At 54.3% G+C, this 19,005-nt stretch overlaps 1 protein-coding gene across 2 annotated transcripts in view; it reads left to right on the forward strand.

Annotated features, from left to right (window-relative positions):
- Aacs (acetoacetyl-CoA synthetase) overlaps positions 1 to 19,005 on the forward strand; it is a 39,648-nt gene that overhangs the window by 3,623 nt on the left and 17,020 nt on the right. For both annotated transcript variants that reach the window (XM_006970663.4, XM_076561050.1), the window contains exons 2-6: positions 2,259 to 2,362; positions 3,756 to 3,876; positions 8,196 to 8,309; positions 12,428 to 12,525; positions 18,849 to 18,963. In XM_006970663.4, coding sequence (XP_006970725.2) covers positions 2,259 to 2,362; positions 3,756 to 3,876; positions 8,196 to 8,309; positions 12,428 to 12,525; positions 18,849 to 18,963 — 552 coding nt within the window. The remainder of the gene's footprint in view (positions 1 to 2,258; positions 2,363 to 3,755; positions 3,877 to 8,195; positions 8,310 to 12,427; positions 12,526 to 18,848; positions 18,964 to 19,005) is intronic.

Raw genomic sequence — 19,005 nt, forward strand, 5'->3', positions numbered from 1 at the left:
TTTTTTTTTTTTTGTGAGGACCCAGCTGACTAAGCCTGAGGGAGGGAGAGGAGCCGTGGGGCCTGTTTGTCTGGTGTTTCCCACAGCTGCCCCAGCCAGTGCTGCCCTCTGCCTGCCTGAGGTGCCCTACACTCCTGCATGTTAACTCTATGTGTGGACTCAGTATACGCCACCGAGGTGCCACGTGCGCTCTTCATGCAAACGGAGGGGTGGCACCCATGGTGGGCGCCTTTGGGTGCCTTTACCCTGTGGGAGCTGTCCTGGGGCACTTTCTAGGTCCTTACAGTGCTCCAGGGGGAAACTGAGGCTCAGAGGAGGTCAGTAATGTCTGAGGTCACTCAGAGTGGCAGGGGTTGAATGCAGACAGTTGAATGTAGCTGTTGGTGCTCTTATGCGTCCTGTGGGTTTTCCCAACAGCCACGTCATTACCCCCGTTCATCAGACAAGAGCTCTGAGGTAGGGCAGCTCGTCAGAGCTCGCCATTCGCTCAGAAGTGGCAGAGCGGGTGCTGATTGGAACCTGGAGCCAGAGTGAATTCTTTCACTGGTGTGGGAGAATCTGTAGCCGCTTGTCCACAGTTGGAAGTGACCCATGAGGGAAACTGTCCTCGAGAGGCAGAGTGGCCTGTCTGAGCCTGACCGGCAAAGTCACTAGGTCAGCTCCGGCTTCACTGACCCTGCAGTTTCCTGGCATGCTAGATCTACTTTGTATCCATCCTGCCTGGGGCCCGGAGGAGATGAGATCTCCTTGCCATGACCCAGGTCCCTTCTTGGAGTCTGGAGCTGCAAAGTCCCACATCTAGCTCTGCCGTGGCTTTCCCACCTGTGAGCTGGCTCTCTCTGCATCTCCAGCCACTCTGCTTCCCTTACCGTATGTGCCGCCCCTCCTCCTCCCCCTTCTTCCCCCCTCCCTGTTCTCAGCAGCTGTGAGCTCTTGTGCATTAAGCGCCTTAACCTCTGAGCTGGGGGGCAGCTGCCACACCCAGCTTTTAACTTAGCTGGGCTGGATCTACAGAGGGGAGCTGCTTTGGATGGCTTTGGATATTTTGTAGCCCAGCAGTGCCTGCTGCATTCTCTCTCTCCGACCCCCAGATGTGTCTGCCTTGCAGAGGTTGACAGGGTCTCATAAGCGCTGAATTCACTTGCATGTGTTGATGAGTATTGTCTCAGGTAGTTTGGTTGGGTCTCTTCCAAATGCTTGTGTTACGCTTGTAACCCAGGTCCCCCTGCACCCCCCTGAGGCAGGAGTCTGAGGGAGTGAGTTCCAGGTTTCAGCGGTGCCCCATCCTTGTTGAGAGAGCATGCGGGTTCTCCTGAGCCTATGGGATTGGTCTGCATTGTAGGGTATCATCAGTGAAACCAGAAATTTCAGGAGTGGCTAAACCAGGCTCCGTTTGTGTGGAGGTTCTCTCTAGCACACTCACCTCTCTCAGTGAGCACTTTGACTCATGGGACTTTGCCTTTTTCCTACTCTGTGGTCATGAGGATCGAACCCAGGACCTTGTGAATACTAGGTGAGTCCTCTACCACTGAGCTACATCCCAAATCTTCTCTTTACTTTTTACTTTTGAGACAGGGTCTCAGTCAAGTTGCCCAGGCAGACCTTGATCTCTCTCTGTAGCCCAGGTTGACCTTGAACTTATCTCCCGGGGCTTAGCTTTCAGGGTAGCTGGAATTCTTGCCCCCAAGCCAGGCCCACATGTTAGTTTTGAGTGAACATAATGTCCTGTTAAGAAAACCTGGAATGCTGGGCTGCTGTGGTGCATGCCTTTAATCCCAGCACTCAGGAAGCAAAGCCAGGCGGATCTCTGTGAGTTCAAGGCCAGCCTGGTCTACAGAGTGAGTTCCAGGACGGCTAGAGCTACTCGGAGAAATCCTGTCTTGAACAACCAGAAAAAAAAATCTTTAAAAACCGAGACAAATAAATGGACGTTGACTGAGGAATGGCACCCGAGGTTGACCTGTGGCCTCCACATGTTCACACGCACACACAGACACCGAGCTGGGTGTGGTGCTGCCCTCCTATAGTCCCCAGAGGGCTGTGGCAGGTGGATCGAGAGTTTGAGGCTAGCCTGGGCCACCTTCGGGACTGGATGAAGGGTTTCATCCTGAGGTTTAGTTCTCCCAATCATTCAGGGGCGCTGGAGTCACTGAGTCATTGACATGTGGATTTCTCAGGCGCTGGGCTTCCTGCTGAGGGCGCCGCCCTCTGAGGCTGGTCTGAAAGGGTGCTATTTTTTTTATTTATTTTTTTTTTAGGGAATTATGATGACTTGTACCACTGGTCTGTCCGGTCATATTCGGACTTCTGGGCTGAGTTCTGGAAGTTCAGTGGAATAGTCTACTCCCGAATGTATGACGAGGTAAGTGGGTCTGGCCACACTCTTGTCTCCCGACGTGTTGACCGGGGAATACTGAATCATGTCTGCTTTTAAAAATCTCATGTGTGGGCCAGCAACACGGCTCAAGTAAAGGTGCTTGCTGCCAAGCCTGATGACCCGAGTTTGATTCCCCGGAACCCATATGGTGGAAAGAGAGAGAACTGACTCCTACAAGTTGTCCTCAGACCTCATGTGTTCTGTGATACACGCAACACCCCTTACACATGCATATGTTAAAAATGTAAGAGGTGGCGCCAGGGGTGGGTGGGTGGGGGGTGATTGGAGACGTGGCTCAGAGGTTAAAAGCATTATTGGCTGCTCTTCAGAGGATCTGGGTTCAATTCCCAGCATCCATACAGCAGCTCACGACAGCCTGTAACACCAATTAAAGGGGATCCAATGTCCTCTTCTGGCTTCTGTGGTGCACAGACATCTATGTAGGCAAAACACCCCCACATACTATAAAATAAAAAAAAATTAAAAATAGCACACAGGAGGCTGAAACAGGATTGCAAGCTTGGAGCCAGCCTGGGCTACATAGGAAGACCCTCTCTCAAATAACCCTAAACAGCATAGCATGAGATGTAGTGTGAGTGTGGCTTTGAAATGGGCAGTCTGAGGTATGAGCACATCCCCATTGTTACGGTAATCTAGATTTTGAGGAGGCCTTCCAGAGAACTTTCATCTCCTCCCGATGGTTAGTGAAACGATGCCCCGGGGAAGGAGTCGCGTATCTGAAGTGCATTTCACTGCCCATTTGTGGCAAAGCCTTCTGTAAGGCTGGTGTGTGGCGCTCAGAGAAGGAAACCAAGGGCTCTCTGCACCAAGGGGAAGGCAGAGTCATTTTTCAGAGAATTATGGGGTGGGGCAGGGCCCCAGACTTGACTCCTGTTTTTGGTGTGTCTGTGGGCCAGGGCTCTCTACTGATTTCCTTTTCTTCATTTTCTTTTGTGCTGGGGATGAACCCGGGACTACGTGATGCTGAGCAGGCGCTCTGCTACTGAGGTCCAGGCAGTGATGCCCCTTCCTTTTTTTTTTTTTTTTTTTTGAGACAGGGTTTCTCTGTGTAGCCCTGGCCGTCTAGAACTTTCTCTGTAGACCAGGCTGGCCTCAAACTCCTAATCCCCTTGCCTCCACCCCCTGAGTGCTGGGATCACAGGCCTGAGCTCCCCACTTCCGGCCTGGGCATTTCCTTTATTTCCTCTTCAGCAACTGTCGTAAATAGGTGTTCAGTAAACTCTGTTGTAAGGATTTCCGGGGGTGGCTGCCCTGGGTGCAGGGCTGTGCTGTCTTCACAGGTCAGGGTTGGTGTATGGGTGATGTCATAAGGCTCTGGGCCGAGCCCCTGGCTCCCTTCTGATTGTCCCCTCTGCAGGTCGTGGACACGTCCAAAGGAATTGCAGATGTCCCCGAGTGGTTCAGGGGCAGCCGCCTCAACTATGCCGAGAACCTCCTACGGCACAAAGAGAATGACAAAGTCGCCCTTTACGTGGCCAGTGAGTCCCATGGGTGACCTGGGTGGTGGATGTGTGTGGCCCCGTGGGCGTGGAGGGGCGGCAGGGCGGGTTCCGGCTGGGTATTGGCATATTGGTATATGCCCTCCTAGTGTAACAGACATCTCTGCAGGGAGATGGAGGGGGCTGGTCAGAGGTGGAGTCAACTGTCGCTTGTTTCTCGTTGTGTGTGTGTGTGTGTGTGTGTGTGTGTGTGTGTGTGTGTGTTGCATATTTTTGTGTGCACCTTCAGGAGTATGCAGGTGCACCTGTATGCATATTGTGTGTGCAGTGCACGTGTGTGTGTGTGTGTGTGTGTGTGTGTGTGTGTTTTGGGTGGCTGCTCGCTCCCCTTTGAGTAATAACACTTTCTCCTTTTCAGTCAGGCTGCTTGGTCACTGTAGGGAGCGGGCCTTAGTGGAATGGGTGGAGCTTCCTGGAGCCTTTAGCTTTCTGTTCACTGGCGTTTGTCTTTCTGGACAGCGCCAATATCTGCTACCAGTGAGAGCCCTTAGGGCGCGTCAGGGCTCGGCTCTAATGCCTCTGAAGAGGACCCAGTGTCCTGTGCTCTTGGCTGTCACGTGCCTACTGTCTGTCCTGCTCTGACTGCTCAGTTTCCTGGTCTCTCTAGTTTCGAGGATAGGGGGAGGTGGGAGTGGGGCGGTGTCCGATCACTGGGCTTTGTGTAGGACTAAGTGAGCTTGAGTGAGTTTTTTGTTGTTGTTGTTGTTGATGTTGTTTTGTTTTTCAAGACAGGGTTTCTCTGTGTAACAGCTCTAGCTGTCCTGGATCTCCCTCTGTAGCCCAGGCTGGCCTCGAACTCACAGAGATCCACCTGCCTCTGCCTCCCGAGCGCTGGGATTAGAGGTGTGCCCTCCCAGGCCAGGCTGGCATTAGCTTTTCAAGGCCTGTCTTGTTGCAACTCATCAGTGTTTCCTGAACACCTATAAGGCCCCACCGCCTGGATGTCTATACGTCTGTGTGGGCATCAGCGGCTTGGGAAGGCCGCTGTGCTCCAGGGCCAGGTTCCTGGTTCGACACCACCTTACCGTCCTCTCCGGACCATGTAAACACACGTGCTGTACTCGGTACTCAGACGCTTCATGAGCACTCGGTTTCTCCACTGCAAAATGGGAACGGACTTCAAGTCTCAAACCTGAAATCCAAATCTTAACAGATCTTAAGCCCTAAACCACAAAACTGGCGTACCTGACGGTTAGGGGAAACTGAACGGCTTCTCGGGGCTTGTGGTGCGGGCATCCCGGTGGGCACTGAACCAAGGGTGATGCCCCATCCCTGTGCCCCTGTGCCCTCCCTCACCCAATACAGATCAGCTGGGCTGATCTATTTATCTCACTATCTATCTATCTCACTATCTCTCTCATCTCTCTCACTCTCCTCTGTCCTTTCCTTCGAAGGTGGAGCTTTGCTGAGGTGGGCTTTCCTTCCTCATGGTGTCAGAGTGGCAGGTGCCCCTGAGCCAGGGCTCTCTTGTCGGCCTCCAAACCGGTGCTGAGAAGTAAATTCAGGGTCTGACTGAGCTTGCCCTCTTCTCTGGCCTGGAGTTGGCCTTCCCAAGGCTGGCCTGTGAGCGGCATGGGGACTTGAAGATCCTAACTCATGTGTCCTTCCTCCCTCCCTCCCTCCCTCCCTCCCTCCCTCCCTCCCTCCCTCCCTCTCTCCCTCCCTTCCTCCCGTGTTCCCCCTCCCCACCGGTGTCACTGGCTGCGCCCAGCTCACCAGGCATCACAGCGACACTCAGGCTTCCTTCTCTAAAGTCGCTGGCACTTCAGCCCTCGTGCCCCAGTGAGCACCGGGAACCTCTCAGCCCCTCAGCCCTCAGCCCCTCAGCCCTCAGCCCAGCCGTCTGCACAGAGCATACCGTCTCTGAGTATTGTCACCGGGAATAAAAATGGCCGGCATTGCAGACACCGCCCCCACCGGGACACCAGTTTGGTGCCTCAGGGTGAGGAAGCCCGCTTCGGAATTCCAACCACAGAGCTCCCTGCCTCACAGATGATGGTCGCGGGGCTAGCGTCTTCCCAAGGCCATTGCTTCTCCTTCAAGGAGGACCCAGTTCCTCCACGGCGCAGTCCAGTGGCTGGGCAGGAAGACAGATCACCTGACAGCCCATCTCAGACAGGTTTGCCCCTCAGGCCTTGTGGCTTTGGCTGGCTGACAGGGGCTGGCCCACTGCTGGTCAGGAGGCTGTGAGAGCCTCTCCAAGGCTCGCAGGAGTCCTCACAGCAGGGGGCTGGCTCCCCACAGTGGGCCTCTGGGGATATGCTAGATCTTGTTTTTGTGCTGGGATAGACACGTGTTTTCCTTCTGACTCAATTTTACTTCTACTTAGAGCAGCGGTTCTCATCCCTGGGTGTTGGGGGGGGCAGGAATCAAATGATCCTTTCACAGGGGTCACATATCAGATATTGACATTACGATTCATAAGAGTAGCAAAACTACAGTTATGAAGTAGCAATGAAATAACTTTATTTATTTATTTTTTGGCTTTTCGAGACAGGGTTTCTCAGTGTAGCTTTGCGACTTTCCTGGAACTCACTTGGTAGCCCAGGCTGGCCTCGAACTCACAGAGATCCGCCTGGCTCTGCCTCCCGAGTGCTGGGATTAAAGGCATGCGCCACCACCGCCCGGTGAAATAACTTTATGGTTGGGGGTCACCACAACATGAGGAGCTGTATTAAAGGGTCACAGGGTTAGGAAGGTTGAGAACCACTGACTTAGAGACAATGTCATTCGCTAAGTGGTCCTGGTTGACCTGGAGCCTGGGTTTGAGGTCCTGGCGCGGCTGCTGCAGTGTCTTTTATGACCAAGGCTCAGCACTCACTCGTGGGTCCCACAATGACCCACTGGTCACTTGGGCCGGGCCTGTGGAGCTAAGAGGGGCTGGGTGAGCCACCCGCTCCTCTGCCCTTTTTAGCTTCTCTCCTTTCCTTGATCCTCTTCCTCCCTCTCTCCTTCCCTGCCTTCTTTTCTTTTTGTGGTGCCGGGAATCAAACCCAGGACGGAACGGCTATTTCCCCTCCTTAGTTTTTCTTTCAAGTGTTTTCCCAGATGTTCTTGCATTTTCAAATATTAGTATCGCTTTGTTTTCCTCTGCAGAACAGCTTGTGTTGTTTACACTGGGGGTGCATTGGATTTGTAAATTAGAACCCACATCCTTACATGTTGAGTTACCCTAGCCAAACAAAAAAATCATCTTCCAGCAGAAATCAGCATGGATGTTTTGACATAATTTCTTTGGTGAAGAACCAAAACAAAACAAAACAAAAAAAAAAAAAAAAGAAAGAAAGAAACTGGTAATCCCAAAGATGGGAGTAGAAAGGCCACCCACCCAAATCATCATGGCCAAATTAATTAAAGCAAGCTTTTTATTTTATTTATTTATTTATTTTAACATTTATTTATTTATTTATTTATTATGTATACAGTGTTCTGCCTACATGCATGCTCGCAAGCCAGAAGAGGGCACCAGATCTCATAATAGATGGTTGTGAGCCACCATGTGGTTGCTGGGAATTGAACTCAGGACCTCTGGAAGAACAGTCAGTGCTCTTAACCTCTGAGCAATCTCTCCAGCCCTAAAGCAAGCTTTTTTATTTGTGTACACGGGCTGCCTTCTGCTAAGGCTGGGTTCAAGAGGTCAACAGGTCGGGGGTTTCCAAATGATTGATTTGGCCTGCAAAATGGGCGGGGTTACAGGGCAGAACAGAAGCATAACAAGTTAGTCACGCCTTCTGAAACAAAGACACAAGGTGGTGTTAACAAGGTAGTCATAATAACAGGTAGTCATAACAACCCTTTGCCATGGTTGAACAGGCAGTACAGAATCATTTGTAGTTAAGCTTAAAGGTGGGGCATAGCCCAATCCTTGCATCGCTCAGACTGTTCAGATGGATAGCAGATCGGTAATGCCTGGGGGCAGAGGGGGCAGAGGTGACCGTGAGGGATGTGTGATCACAGGATGGCTCTGTGGTGATGGCCGTGCCGTGAAGTGTCACAGGTGAAGGCTGTGCACATGCTGTCTCAGTATTGGTTTCCCTGCCAGTCTCCATATTACATTCTTGTTCTGTATAATGTAGAGACTGTGGGGTCCTCACCTTCTGCCAGTCTGGTTATTTTCATCAGCTTCTCCTCTTGGGGATCCCGCCTTGTGGTCGGAGCCTGGCTTGCGCCGGGCTTGGCTTGCGCCACCCTGGGCCCGGTTCTGCATTTTCCCACATCCAGGTCCCCTGCTCCTGTCCCCGCTGACTCAGGTCCCTCCCCGCGTGGCCTGTGGTTGAGTGGTCCTGTTCTCTTCTCAGGGGAAGGCAGAGAGGAGATTGTGAAGGTGACCTTCGAAGAGCTGCGGCAGCGAGTGGCTCTGTATGCAGCCGCCATGAGGAAGATGGGCGTGAAGAAAGGGGACCGTGTGGTCGGTAAGGGGCATCCTCTTTTCTCCTCCTTCCCCCCTCTTTCCTTCCCCTCCTTCCCTCCCTCCCTCCCTCCCTCCCTCCTTCCCTCCTTTTCTTCCTTCCTTTGGTAAACACCTTTTGGTGTTGTGGTGGTTCGATCCCTAGTACCCAAACTCAAGCCAAACTATCAACAGAATGGCCCAGAGGGTGGAGAGACATGAAACCAATTTAGCCGTGTGTCGAACCCACCCCTGTGTGACTCCAGCTGTATACACGGGTCAGAGTTGACGGAGAGTGAATTGCAGAGTGTGGCCTGGGTGTGGTGGTGTACCCATCATTCCAGAATTTGGGAGGCTGAGGCAGGAGGATTGCACGTTCCAGGCCAGCTCAGGTTACATGGGGAGATCATGTCTCAAAACAAAGCCCGTAAGACCATAAAACAAGACAAAGAAAGATAAAGCAAGACTCCCCTATCCTACTGTTCTGTGAGGACCAGGAATCCCCTTCATTGTGTTTCCAGAGCAGAAAGGGGCAAGGATGTCCAGCTGTGGTCTGTGCAGCTGTAGGAGTTAGCGCTGCCGTGGGGCGCTGTGGAGGAGGAAAGGGGGCCGGGCAGCAGACAGCCTGTGCAAAGGCCCTGTGGCTGCTGAGAGCAAGGGGTCTGTAGGAAGGAGGGTGCTGTGACAGATGCCCAGCACTTACCTGTCATGACTTTTCCACCTCTGCCCCCTCCCACCCCGAGTTGCTGACAGCCTCATTCCTTCTCGTTTCCTCTCCTCCCCACTTTCCACCACAAGGCAGGAAAAAGATGTGCAGGACCCTAACGCAGTAGGAGCGGGCAGAGGGAGTCCCTGGCCTGGGGCCCAGGAGCTTGTTGGGGACTGTCGTTCAGGAGGCCTCCAGGCCTGCAAGTCCCTCCTGAGCCTTCCCTGCATCCCATCAGGTGGCATCACACTTTCCGCTAAGAGCAGCTCAGCCCCCTTTCCAGTTCTCCTTCCATCCTGATTTCCCAGCAGCGGGGAGGCCGGTGGGGAGCTGTCCTTCACCCGACAACCTCAGTTCGTTAATTTCAGGAAGGGTGTGCCCGGGGAGAGCCTCTCCTCCAGGGCAGCTCGGGGCTCAGTCCCTAATCCACAGTTGGACAAGGCCACGGGCCAGGGCGATGGTCTGAGTGGTTACGTGCCGATTTTGGCAGGGTCCGCCTCTCCCGGGGGGACTGGCCGACCGCAGATGCCAGCTTGTGTTTGCAGAGGGCGGGTCCCCTGCTCCTCCTACGCAGCCACAGCGTAGGGACCAGATCCAGTGCTGGCCCCCCGGAGCCCTGCAGCTCCTTCTTAGACAGAGGGCAGGGCGTGGAGTGATCACAGCCTGTGCTGGTTGGCAGGAAAGCCGGTTGGCTGCCTCACCCCACTCTGTCGCCTGTGCCCACGCACTGCTCACTAGGGGCCACCCTGGCAGCGCTCTGGCAGATTCCTCACCGATCTCCAGTATCAGCTGGACTTTTCTTTGTGGGCTCCTGGCCTGTGATGTCACTTAGATGTTGTTTGTCTGCCCTGCGTTCTCCGGGGACGGGCTCTGTGTCTGTCCCTGAAGATAGGCTGTTTCCGTTCTTGGCCCGACACACGCTCTGGAAGGCCAGGCACACAGCTGGCATCTAATAAATAGCTCTTAGGTGAAGGCAAGTGCGGACCGGGCCAGCAGTCAGTCCAGGCTTTCACTTGTTTGTGTTTTGAGGCAGGCTCCTGTTATGTGGCCCAGGCTGGCCTGGAACTTTGGTCTTTGTGCATACATCTCTGCATGCAGCCAGGGCATGCAGAAACCTCACTTTTCTGTCTTCTTTTTGGCTCTGTTTCAGCTGTTGCTTTTTGAAGTCGAGCTAAGCAATGCTGAAGCCTCTTCTCTCTCTCTCTCTCTCTCTCTCTCTCTCTCTCTCTCTCTCTCTCTCTTTTTTTGTTGTTTGTTTGTTTTGGTTTTTGATTTTTTGAGACAGAGTTTCTCTGTGTAGCTCCGGCTGTCCTGGAACTCGCTTTTGTAGACCAGGCTGGCCTCGAACTCAGAGATCTGCCTGCCTCTGCCTCCTGAGTGCTGGGATTAAAGGTGTGTGCCACCACCACCCGGCTGCCTCTTCTTAGTCTTGCTTTTCTTCCCACTAGTTTGTTTTGTGGTGCTGGATTCGAACTCTGAGCCGATGCTTGGCAAGGCTTCGCCACTGAGCCATGAGCCAGTCCATATTTGCATTTTTTTCAAATCCATCTGCAGCAGGTGTTTCTGAGAGAAGGCAACACCGTGCCAGGAGTGCCTGGGGACATTTGAGAGCCATCCTGGGACTGGGCTCTCCCCCGGGAGACTGGCTCAAGCAGCCGGGGCTCTTCAGGCGGGCTGGCTCTTGGCCTGCGCTTCTGTGGCTGTCAGTCAGCTTCCCCCTGCCCTGACCATTGTTCACGGGAAGAGTGATATAAATATCAAATGGTACAGGAGCCCGCAGAGCTGAGGAGGTGCATTAGCTCTTTTCTTTTGCTTGCTGTGTGGCCCCCAAGGTAGGCCGGATGGCTTAGGAAGAGGGCAGGCTGCTTGTCATGTGAACAGGGAGTTGGCCTGGATTGTGCACTCCCCTGGGCAGCGAGTCCAGCCTCCCTTGGGTAACAACAATGACGAGGCGAGGCGCTTCAGTTCTGCTCACACCAGGCACCAGGGTACTTGTGGGGTTGGGGGGACGAAGCTTGAGCCCTGCCCTCCGAGTGCCTATGGACTAGCAGGGAGCACATGAACTTCGAAAGGCAGAGTGCAAACTGTTGTGTCTCTCTGGAGAAGGTCGTTACGGGCCCCAGGTGGGTGCCTGGCCACGGCCCTTGTGCCAAGGCCTGTGTTGAAGTCCTTTCTCCCAGAACGCCGGCACTGTCTGTTTAGTTGATGGTGATCCCTCCACCCGAAGATGATGCCAACCTCCCTGGTGATGGGGCCTCCACTCATTCCCAAGGGTTACACACGGCTCACCTGTCCTCTCTCGTCCCACCCACCCATCTGCCAGACAGCACATTTCTTAGAGTATGTGGAGCATGCTGAAAGCATTTGGCAAAGCCAAGATGGAGACGGAGGAGGTTCTTGCCCTCACCTGAGAACCGCATATTAAATAGGTAGTCCACACATGGTCAGGCTGGTACAGTTCTAGCTAGGGGAAGTACCATTGTGGGGTTCTTTTTTTTTTCCCGAGGTAGTAGCTTTGGAGCCTGTCGTGTATCCTGCTCTGCAGACCAGGCTGGCCTCGAACTCCCAGAGATCCACGTGCCTCTGCCTCCGGAGTGCTGGGATTAGAGGCGTGCGCCACCACCGCCCCGCTTACCGTTGTATTTCTTAAGTGCCCAGCTTCAGGAAGGCCTCCCTGAAGAAGGGCCAAGTGATGTGGGAGCGGAAGGACAGACGTGCACTGAGTGTGGAAGGCTGGTGCGTGTGTAGGTGTGCTCAAGTACAGCAGCTTGTGCAAAGGCCCCGGGGAGGGAGAATCTTAGGACACCCCAAGGACGGCACGAAGTGAGCAGAGTGAGGGAGAAGAGCCGGGAAGGGCAGAGTTGCTTGCGGAGGCCACAGGGGTCCTGTAGTGCTGTGCGCTCTGCTGTAGGGCCCGAAGGAGGCGGTGCCCTGACATTGTACTTGACCTCTTTTTTTTTTTTGAGACAAGGTTTCTCTGTGTAACTTTGCACCTTTCCTGGAACTCGCTTTGGAGACCAGGCTGGCCTCGAACTCACAGAGATCTGCCTGGCTCTGCCTCCCGAGTGCTGGGATTAAAGGCGTGCGCCACCTCCCCACCCCCACCTCCACCCCCACCCCCCGGCTGTACTTGACCTCTTAAAACAAAAGGGAGCTGGAAGAGATGGCTTAACGGTTAAGGGCAATGACTGGTGTTCCAACGGCAAGAGCACCGCCTCCTTCGGGCCCTGTAGTCCAAGGTCATGGGCAGAGCAATACTGACTGCTACAGGGCCCCTCCGGTTCAGGTGTGGAGAACGGGCTAGAGAGGCATGGTGAGTGGACTCGCTGGCATTTCTGCTTCTCAGATACTTCCGGCCTCTCAGGGAAACTTCTGGAAGACTGTTTGTTGCTTTGACCCCCTCAACCCAAGGCGAATTTCTCCCCTCCCTCCCACAGGTTACCTACCCAACAGTGCGCATGCCGTGGAGGCCATGCTGGCCGCGGCCAGTATTGGAGCCATCTGGAGTTCCACCTCGCCGGACTTCGGTGTGAATGTGAGTTGGGGTCCTGTTGGAGGGTACCACTGGGTCAGAGAGTGTCCCTGGTGGCCTGGGACTCCCCACCCCCTTGGAGCTTGTGGCTGTCTGAGCGGAGCTCTGAGTGTCTCCCTGGGCAGCCGTAAGGGGGAGGGGGAAGGCTGCGGAGTCTGATCTTGGTGCTGGGGATTGGATGATTGAGCGCGCACGGCCTTACACACATCCAGCATGAACAGGGATCTGGTTTTGACTCATTTAATTTTTTCTCTCTCTCTTTTTTTTTTTTTTAAAAAAAACAAAGTCATACTCTGTAGTTCAGACTGCCCTTGATCTTGGGGCAATCCTCCTGCCTTAGCCTTTTAAGTTCTAGGATTACAGGCATAAGCCACCTCACCTGACTTGGGCGTTGGTTTTAAGTTTACAAGCAGACTGGATCTTGTTTCCTGCCTGCCGATTCTGAGGTTTCCTGAATGCCTGTACTAACTTTTAGGGGTCTCTTTTTTCTTTTTTTTTTCCCGAGACAGGGTTTCTCTGTGTAGTTTTGGTGCCTGTCCTGGATCTCACTCTGTAGACCAGGCTGGCCTCAAACTCACAGAGATTCACCTGGCTCTGCCTCCCGAGTGCTGGGATTAAAGGTGTTCGCCACCACCGTCCGGCTTCAAGGGGTTCCTAAGGGACCATGGTGCTCAGGGTGTGTCCAGAGTAGCTCAGGCTGCTGAAGTGTGCTGTAGCAACTGAGGAAAGCCTGCTTTGGTCATGATCATAGGGTCAGTAAGGCTCTGAACTCGTGGACTCACAAGTGCCAGGAGGAGGTGCATGTGGTGTCCATGCCACCAGCTCCCCTGATGCCAGCTGCTGGAGGACACGTGATATCCAAGCCACCAGCTCTGGTGCCAGCTGCTTCTGACCCAGGCTGGGTCAGTTGGTGTGGCCAGCAGCTGGGGGCTGGACTGGTAGAGCATGAGCTGAGTTTGGGGTGTGCTCCGTGTCTTATTCTCCAGGGGTGAACGTGTAAACTCATGTCTGCTTTAAGGCATGTTCTCTTGGCAAAGGCTTTTGAGCAATCATTCCATCTTCTCATGGAGGAGGAGTGCAGATTTCTCACTTTGGTCCGTGGCCCCGTGGGCTGAGGTGATGCCCATGGGTCCTTTCCCACTTCCTGTGCCCTTTCCCATGTATAACCAACCCCAGGACTGTCTAGGATCAGCAAGGATTGGCCCAGATTGGAACTCCACAGGTGGCTACCAGCTCCAGGGGCTGCTGTGGGGTTGTATGAGCTACTTGGGGCCTGGGCCCATGGCGTCCTCATGGGAGGTTCTAACAAGGTGGCCTGTTGCTGGAGGGCTTCTCTCCAGGTTCCCCAAGCCCCGCAGTCCCACAATCCATTTATAAAATAATCACTCAGACGCTTATATCACTTATAAACTGTATGGCCGTGGCAGGCTTCCTGCTAACTGTTCTTTTATCTTAAATTAACCCATTTTTATAAATCTATACCTTGCCACGTGGCTGGTGGCTTACCGGCGTCTTTACAGGTTGCCTCTCCTGCCAGTGGCTGCAGTGTCTCTCCTCCTTCTTCCTGTTTCCCCAATTCTCCTCTCTCTTTGTCCCGCCTATACTTCCTGCCTGGTCACTGGCCATCAGTGTTTTATTTATATAGAGTGGTATCCACAGCAGTGGCCCTGGGTGCTGTTCTGCTTAGGTCCCTCAGGAGGTGGCCAAGAGCAAGGAGGCAGAAAGGGCATTGGCTTCGAGGCTGCCCACCTGAGGTCTAGACCCTGGGATGCAGACCCCCAGTGCACTTGTGGGCACTGAGAGCACACAGGAGGCCTGTGTGACTGGGGCCCTCTTAACTGTGGGGTCGGTAAGTATTGGTCCTTGCTCACTAGGAGGGAGAGGGTACTTGGTCATCAGAACTGGGGTAACCTGTGTGGGCCTGAGGTAGAGCTCCAGAATTGGCCTTCTGATGTTGGGGGTGATGGTGATGGTGGTGGTGATGCTCCCTTTAGTGGACTGGACTGCCCTCTTCTGGGCAGATGATACCATCAGAGGCCTGTGACTCCAAAGGACTGGTTTCAGTGAGTGGCATCCCTGGCTCTGTCTTGCAGTTTGGAGGCTGCAGGCTGGTGTGTAATGCTTGTTTGCGTCGTGGACACTAGGGGGCAGCAGGGCTCCACCACCGTCTCCTCCATCCTGCCGCTATGCTGTGTTTAGCTGCCCAGCTTCAGACTCTAGGAGAGTCACCCTTCACGGTTCCTCTCCCGGGCCTTACACAGGAAGCCAGCTAGAGCTGCCTGCCTGGGGACGTGGCGGCTATGGCCTGGGACAGATAAATGGCGTCTCCATGGAAGGCTTCAGGGGCAAACCCGTGCCTGATGGCCCCTGGGTCCTCTGGAGGCCAGCTGTGTGCTCATCTCCACACCTGTTCCCTGTGAACTGTGGCCTGGGACAGCTCCAGAGTCCTTGAAGCCGTAGCTTAGACTGTGCCTCCCCGACGCGGACCACCCTTGTTCAGGGTGAAAACCAGCCGGGAGGGGTTTCTGGAGTGGGGAGCAGGTCCCCTTCTCACATGTACCGTGGAACCCCACTTCGGCTTGTCTTAAGTCTCCTCACGTGTGGGCTTGTGGGCCATTGCCCCACAGGAGGTGACCCACCCCGGGTCGTCCTTTGCCAGCCACTTTGGGTTTTTCTGTTTTCCTCTGAACTGGTGGCGATTTTAGAGACACCAGGGAGGCCACCCTCTAAGAGCCACTGTGCTTAGGGCTCAGCCCGCAGCCTGTTAACCCCATTCTCACTGTACACTTCAGCTGCTTGAGTGTTTTGTGTGTAAATAGGACAGTCACTGTCCTCACTCTGGGTGGCCATCTGTGTGACTCACCATGGGCCCCTGGTTTCAACACCTCATTGGTTGCTAAGCACTGGCTCAGGTCAGACCCACGATGGCGGAGGGGGGGGGTATTCATTGTAGCACAAGGCAGTTCATACAGCTCTGGGGACCTCAGCAGGCCGACTGCTCCTTCACATGCTCTGAGCTCTCTCCTCACCAGGGGAGCTTCAGCTGTGATCTGCAGACTCAGCTTGGAAATGCCTGTCGTCTTTGCTGAGTCTATCCCCGCGACGGGGGGGGTGTCTCTGCGTGCGATGTCTGAGCCTTAGGCCTCTGGCTGCTGGGTCTTCCTTATGGCCAGCTGTGAATGGAAGTGGTCCTCTGAGGTGAAGGCCCTGCCCCCTGCTAACACCCTCCCAGGCTAGCTCCTTCTCAACCTCTCTGGCCTTGGGCTTTCTTGGGGACTTGCCCTTCCTTCTGTCTGAACGCCGTCCCGGGCCCCTGCCTGGCTGTGGGGTTCCCTTCTAGGTGCTGGTGTGATCTGCCCAGGGGCCTCAGCACCCACTTCCGTCCCGCCATCTAGTCTGTGTGTTTCTTCTTCCACAGAGCAGCCTGTCGGCTGGGAGCCCTGGTACCTGGGGGGTCAAGCTGCAGCCCCAGCCGCGCGGGCCCCTGACTTCTTGGCATGCGTTGCTTGAACGAAGTTCTTAGCCTGGTCCTTCTTCTCTGTAAGGTCCCCCAGTCCTGGTGCCACGAGTCAAAGGCAGGCATGACTTTGACAAAGTTAGAACATGCCTGCAGGTCGAGGGCGTTCAAACACCGTTAGGTTTTTTTACTGACAGCTGTTTTTTCTCACCACCCAACCAAGGCCTCTCCGCCCGTGTTCACGTCTCCGGCAGAGTTCATGTGCTTGTGTGGTTGAACGCTTCCTGTAGCAAAGACCAGGACGCGCCCCCCCCCCCCCCCCCCCCCCCCCGTCAGTGCTGCAGGTGTTCAGGAGTCCTGGGGTGTTGGGGCACCCTTTGTGTGTGGGGTGAGTGAGGCTGGAGGGAGACAGGTGCAGGGTGCCATTGTTACTGCACCAGGTCCAGGGTGCCCACCACTCAGAAGCCAGTGTCTGGGAGAAGAGTCAGGTTTATTCAGAGATGGAGGCTGGAGAGGGCTGTCCTCCCCGGCGCCCTGCCCTGGGAGAGTCTTGGGTGCGAAGGGGACCGTCGCAGGGTGCAGGGAGAGCGGAGCAGGAAGGCTGGGTCTTCGTCACCCCAGGGGGGCCTCTCTTCCCCTCTACTCTGACCAGAGCACCACATTGGGGTTCAGTGAACTTCCAGGGCTGACAGCCCCTCCCGGAGACCTCACTTCTGAAGGTGAGCCCTCCCTCACACCACTGCACACTCGTGGTCACTGGTGGGCAGGAGCTGACGGCCCCTCAGTCAGAGACGCTCTGAGGTGATAGCCACGCTTCGGACGTGGCCTGCTGCACTGTAAGTGGCTCTGTGTGAGTGACTTCCAGGGGGAATGACTTCCTTCTCAATCAGATTTGGCAAGAATTTTATTTTATTGGGGAGAAAATAGGTTTTTACTATTTTTGTCATATAGTACTTTTATAAAAGTTAACAATTTTTTGTATTATGCTATTCCACTAGTATAATTCTTTCCTTTTAATTTCATTTATTTATTTATTTATTTTTGGTTTTTCAAGACAGGGTTTCTCTGTGTAGCTTTGGAGCCTGTCTTGGAATTTGCTTTGTAGACCAGGCTGGCCTTGAACTCACAGAGATCCGCCTGGCTCTGCCTCCTGCGTGCTGGGATCAAAGGCGTGTGCCACCACCGCCCAGCTTCCTTTTAATTTTAAATTTCATTTTATTTTATTTTTTTCCTCTGAGAGAGAGTTTCTCTGTGTAACAGCCCTGGCTGTCATGGAACTCACTTTGTAGACCAGGCTGCAGATCCATCTGCCTCTGCCTCCTGCGTGCTGAGATCAAAGGCGTGCGCCATTTTTTAAACATAATCATGTGTGTGTATGTTGTGTCTGTGGGCATGCATGACACAACACGCATGCGGAGGTCAGAGGTCAACTTTGTGGAGTCAGCTTTTACTTGGGTTCCAGGATTGAACTCCGGCTGTCAGGCTAGGACCGCCGGCACCTTCACCCTCTGGCTCGCTCAGCATCCAGTTTGTTTTTGAGACAGGGTCTTACTGTGAGCACAGCCTGAGTTTGAACTCATGAACTCATGATCCTCCATCTCAGCATGAGCAGCGGTGCCCCGCACCTTTCTTCTTTGAGTATTGTGAACTCACTTAGAAGTGGAACTGGAAGCAATGATACCAGCAGTTATTTCCCCGTGGCTTTCTGCTTTTGTTCCTGTTTTGGGAGAGCGGGGACCCTCGTGTGCCCAGCACCCGGGAGGTGGAGTGAACCCGCTGTGCGCTGCCCTCTCCGCCAGTATGGCGTTGGGAAAATGACAGCGTTGAAGTGAACTCAGATGTTAGGGTGCATCAGAACTCCAGGTGGGCTGCCAGGGACAGACAGATTGCCAGGCTGCGGGGATGCTGCTGTAGCCGGAGGGTGGGGGGGGCCCACCTTGAGCTTCCCCCGCCTTTTAGATTCCTGCTGAGTCAGCGCCTTTCCCCTGCTGAGAGTCACCCCGGGAGCTCTGGAAACATTGAGTGCTCGAGCAGCTAATTAGTCACACTTTGGGCCCTAATTAACCTAATGGTCCCTCTGCAGGTGGCTGGGCCTACAGCCAGGTGGGGACTCTGTCTGTGATGCGTGGTGTCACCCGTAGATATCCTCTGAGCAGCTGCTGGTGGAGGCACAGGGGGCAGAGGGGTGGAGCCTCCCTGGGTTAAGATTGCCTTCCCCGGCCTCACTGGCCTTGCTAGCAGGGATGATGGCCTCCTGGCTGTCCTGGGTGGGGTAGGGGTTGACGAAGTCCACTTCCATGTTTTGATCTGTACCCGTTGGAGTCATACAGCAAAGGGGTCCCATGGCCGAGCCTGTCTACATTCATTTGTATGGGAGGTAGGAAAGGGCTACCCTTGGTTGGCTGTGGATTCCCGGTGTGTGGTACACGGTTCTCTGGGTAAGCCCGCCGCTCCAGCCAGGGCCTCCTTCTTGAGCAGTGTGCATGCGTATAGGAGAATGCGAACACTTGGAGGAGGATGCCAGTTCCTCTTACATCTGGGTTTCACAGAACCTTGTACCCTTCTGGAAGGCAGACAACATACAATATGTTTCTGGAGGGGCTGTGGTGAGAGGCAGTCTGTGCAGTGGGGACCTTTGGTGGGGCAGTCGGAACAGTCCTTTTCTATTTTACATCATGCTTCTGAGTCTTTGGGCTTTTTGAATGGCAAGGCCTTCCTTGATGTGGCCATTGCTTCCTAGATGTGGCTGGAGTTTGCGTGGGCTGCCAGCCTGTGTTGGCGGCAGGTGCCGAGGACAGTGGCATTACTCGACATTGACATTTCCCCCCCTGCATGTATAGTTTCCGATGACCCATCCTCCTGTTTGCAGGGTGTCCTGGACCGGTTTTCTCAAATTCAGCCCAAACTCATCTTCTCAGTGGAGGCCGTGATCTACAACGGCAAGGAACACAGCCACCTGGAGAAGCTGCAGCGAGTTGTGAAAGGTACGCGGTCGGTCGGTCGGGGTCCTGTCCTGGGCGCGTGCG

Source organism: Peromyscus maniculatus, chromosome 23, assembly GCF_049852395.1.
Source record: "Peromyscus maniculatus bairdii isolate BWxNUB_F1_BW_parent chromosome 23, HU_Pman_BW_mat_3.1, whole genome shotgun sequence".
Lineage (NCBI taxonomy): Eukaryota > Metazoa > Chordata > Mammalia > Rodentia > Cricetidae > Peromyscus > Peromyscus maniculatus.